Genomic DNA, 4,395 nt, shown 5'->3' with positions numbered 1-4,395 from the left:
TTGAAAATTGGAACCAATAATGAGTAAGAAGATCTTAAAGGTAATAAAAAGTCACCCATCAAAGAAAAGCCCAAGAACTGAAGGATTAACTGCTGAATCCTGCAAAGCATTTTTAAAAAGAACTAACACCAATTATTCTCAAACTCTTCCAGGAAATTAAAGAGAAGGGAAAACTTCCCACCTCATTTTATAAGGCCAGCATTTCCCTGATACTACAGTCATAGTAGGACACCATAAGAAAACTACAGGCTGATATGCCTGAAGAACATCAATGCAAAACTTCTCAACAAAATTCTAGCAAACTGAATGTAACAGCACATTAAAAATATCATTTGCCATATTCAAGTGGGACTTATCCATTGGATGTAACGATAATTTAACATACTTAAATTAATAAATGTGATATACCACTTTAACAAAATGAAGGACAAAAAATATGATTATATAGAGACACCGACTTTCAGCGCCTCGGCTCCAGCGCCATGGCGCCTTCCAGGAAGTTCTTCGTTGTGGGGAACTGGAAGATGAACGGGCAGAAGCAGAATCTGGGGGAGCTCACTGGCACTCTGAACGCTGCCAAGGTGCCGGCCGACACCGAGGTGGTTCGTGCTCCCCCCACTGCCTATATCGACTTTGCCCAGCAAAAGCTAGATCCCAAGACTGCTGTGGCTGCACAGAACTGCTACAAAGTGACTAATGGGGACTTTACTGGGGAGATCAGCCCTGGCATGATCAAAGACTGCGGAGCCACGTGGGTGGTCCTGGGGCACTCAGAGAGAAGGCATGTCTTTGAGGAGTCAGATGAGCTGATTTGGAATAAAGTGGCCCATGCTCTGTCAGAGGGACTCGGAGTAATCGCTTGTATTGGGGAGAAGCTAGATGAAAGGGAAGCTGACATCACTGAGAAGGTTGTTTTCCAGCAGACAAAGGTCATCGCAGATAATGTGAAAGACTGGAGCAAGGCCGTCCTGGCCTATGAGCCCGTGTGGGCCATTGGTACTGGCAAGACTGCAACACCCCAACAGGCCCAGGAAGTACACGAGAAATTCCGAGGATGGCTTGAGTCCAACGTCTCTGAAGCCCTGGCTCAGAGCACCGGTATCATTTATGGAGGCTCTGTGACTGGGGCAACCTACAAGGAGCTGGCCAGCCAGCCTGACGTGGATGGTTTCCTTGTGGGTGGTGCTTCCCTCAAGCCCGAATTCGTGGACATCATCAATGCCAAATAATGAGCCCCATCCATCTTCCCTACCCTTCCTGCCAAGCCAGGGACTAAGCAGCCCAGAAGCCCATTAACTGCCCCTCCCCTACACATGCTTCTGATGATGTCACCTGCTCCTTCCTGTGGCCTTATCCAAACTGTACCTTCCTTTACTGTTTATATCTTCACCCTGTAATGGTTGGGACCAGGTCAATCCCTTCACTTACTATAATGGCTGGAACTAAACGTCACCAAGGTGGCTTCTCCTCGGCTGAGAGGTGGAAGGGGTGGGATTTGCTCCCGGGTTCCCTAGGCCCTAGTTAAGGCAGGAGAGAAACCATCCTGTCCCTTCTTACATTGTGAGGCCAAGATCCTCCCCTCAGAAGGCAGGAGTGCTGCCCTCTCCCATGGTGCCCATGCCTATGTGCTGTGTACGTGAACCACCCACATGTGAAGGAATAAATACCTGGCACTAGAAAAAAAAAATGATTATATCAATAGGTGCTGAAAGAGCATTTGACAACATTCAACATCTGTTGATGATTAAAAAAAAAAAAAAAAAAACAAAACTCTTAACAAAATAGAAACATAAGAAATGTGCCTCAACATGATCAAGTTCACATAATGGCAAGCTCAAGCTAACATTATTCTCAAACGTTCAAAGTTGAAAGCTTTTCCTCTAAGATCAGGAATAAGACAAGGATCCCAACTCTAGGCACTTCTATTCAACATAGTACTGGAAGTTTTAACCAGACCAATTAGGCAAGAAAATAAATAAAAGGTATTTATATAGGAAAGGAAGAAGTGACATTATCTGTTTGTTGTTGACATGATCTTATTTATAGAAAATCCTGAAAACTTTATCAAAAAAACTGTTATAACCAATTAACAAATTTAATTCATTAAAAGTTACAAAATTGAGATACAAAAATCAGTAGCGTTTCTAGGAAGTAACGACAAACTATCTGACAAATAAATTAAGAAAAAAAAGTCTCATTTTCAATAGTATCAAATAATAAAATACTTCAGGTAAACTTAACCAAGAAGGTGAAATGTCTGTACACTGGAAGCTATAAGACATTGGTGAATGAAAATGAAGACAAATAAATGGAAAGACATCACATGTCCACAGAAAGGAAGAATACATATTATTAAAATGTCCATACTACCCAAGGTGATCTATAGATTCAATGCAATCTCTATCAAATTTACAATGTCATTTTCGATAGAAATAGAAAAAATATCCCAAAATGTGCATGGAACCAGAAAAGACCCCAAATAACCAAAGCAATCTTGGGCAAACAACAAAGCTGGAGGCATCAAATTACCTGAACTCAAATTATACTAAAAGGCTATAGTAATCAAAACAGCATGGTGTTAGCATAACAAAAGACACATTGACCAACAGAACAGGATAGAAGACCAGGGCTAGAAGTAATTCCAAGTATTTATATGGTCATTGGATTTTCAACAAATGTACCAAGAACACACATTGGGGGAAAGACATTCTCTTCAATAACTGGTACTGAAAAAATTAGACATCCACATGCAGAATAAAATTGGACCTCTATCTCACACCACACAGAAAAATCAGCTCAAAATGGTCAAAGACTTAAATGTAAGACCTGAAACTGTAAAGCTACTAGAAGAAAACATAGAGGAAAAGCTCCATGACCATGGTGTGGGCAATAATTTTTTAATGGGATTTCAAAAGCACAAGCAATGAAAGCAAAAGTAGACAAATGACATTTCAGCAAACTAAAAACCTTCTTCAAAGAAAAGAAAAGAAATAACAGAGTGAAGAGATCACTCATAGATTGGGAGAAAATATTTGTAAACCATATATCTGATAAAGGGCTAATATCCAAAACATATAAGATACTCAAACAAGTCAACAGCAGAAAAACAAATAACCAAATTAGAAAATAAGCACAGATCTGGATGATATTTCTCAAAAGAAGAGATACAAATGGCCAACTAATATATGAAGAAAATGTTTAACATTTCTAATCATTAAGGAAGTGCAAATTAAAACTGCAATGAGAAACCACCTCATATCTGTTAGAATGGCTATTATCAGTAAGACAAATGATAACTAGTGTTGGTGAGGATGTGGAGAAAATAAAACCCTTTTACACTGTTGGTGGGATTATAAATTACTACAGTAATTTTGCAAAATAATGTGGAGGTTTCTCAAAAAACTAAAAACATAGTTATACAATATGATCCTGCAATTTTACCATACGATCCAATAATCCCACTTCTTGGTAAATATCCAAAAAATTGAAATCAGTATGCCTAAAAGGTCTGTACTCCCATGATCATTGCAGCGTATTTAAAATATCCAAGATATGGAAGCACCCTCAGTGTCTACCAATGGAGAAATGAATAAAGAAAAAATGGTATACATATAATGGATAACTATACCGTCTTTAAAAAGAAGGAAATTCTGTCATTTGTGACAACATAGATGGAACTGAAAGACATTATGCTAAGTGAAATAATCCAAGCAGAGAAACGCAAACATTGTATGATCCAACTTATATGTAGAATGTAACAAATTCAATCTCACAGAAACAGAGTAGAAAGGTGTTTATCAGAGGCTAGGGGGAGGGTAAGGGATGAGCATAATCAAAAGGCATAAAGTTTCAGTTAAACTGGAGGAATAAGTTTTAGTAATCTGTTGTACTGAATGGTGATTACAGTTAATAATAATGTATTGCATATTTCAAAATTACCAAAAGAATAGATTTTTAATGTTCTCATCACAAAAATATAAGTTGGTGAGGTGATAACACATATTCATTTGATTGACTCTTTCTACACATAGATCAAAATATTATATTGTAACCCATAAGTATATACAATTATTATCTGTGAATTAAAATAAATTTAAGAAATAAAGAAAAATCATGGCAGACGGGAGGCAGGACTAGATTGTAACTCCGAACAGAGCAGCATGTGGAGGCTTGCATTGCTTCTGCAGGACTCGGGAGATACCCCAAATATGAGTGACCCAACTGCGGAAGTGGAAAAGGGAGAACCTCATATCCCAAACACACATCCCCAGTAGAGAAGCTGAAGGTCTGTTTGTGGGAGAAGTTTCCAATTTTTCCTGGAGCTGAGTCAATTTAGAGAGATGCGCAAAATACAGGGGTAGAGGAATCAGCAAAAAGGCCCTGGGAGCTCACTGC

At 38.8% G+C, this 4,395-nt stretch overlaps 1 protein-coding gene across 1 annotated transcript; it reads left to right on the top strand.

Moving 5' to 3' along the window:
• Positions 1-455: 455 nt before the first annotated feature.
• LOC105468453 (triosephosphate isomerase-like) lies at positions 456-1,302 on the top strand. Its single transcript, XM_011718616.3, has one exon. It carries the CDS (start codon positions 483-485, stop codon positions 1,227-1,229), a length of 747 nt encoding a protein of 248 aa, XP_011716918.2. The 5' UTR covers positions 456-482; the 3' UTR covers positions 1,230-1,302.
• Positions 1,303-4,395: the final 3,093 nt, after the last annotated feature.

This window comes from Macaca nemestrina, chromosome X, assembly GCF_043159975.1.
Source record: "Macaca nemestrina isolate mMacNem1 chromosome X, mMacNem.hap1, whole genome shotgun sequence".
In the NCBI taxonomy this organism is placed as follows: domain Eukaryota; kingdom Metazoa; phylum Chordata; class Mammalia; order Primates; family Cercopithecidae; genus Macaca; species Macaca nemestrina.
This window is presented reverse-complemented; position numbering and strand designations above follow the sequence as displayed.

Coding starts and splice junctions, on each gene's coding strand:
- LOC105468453 (XM_011718616.3), top strand. CDS start 483: ATGGCGCCTTCCAGGAAGTTCTTCGTTGTGGGGAACTGGAAGATGAAC.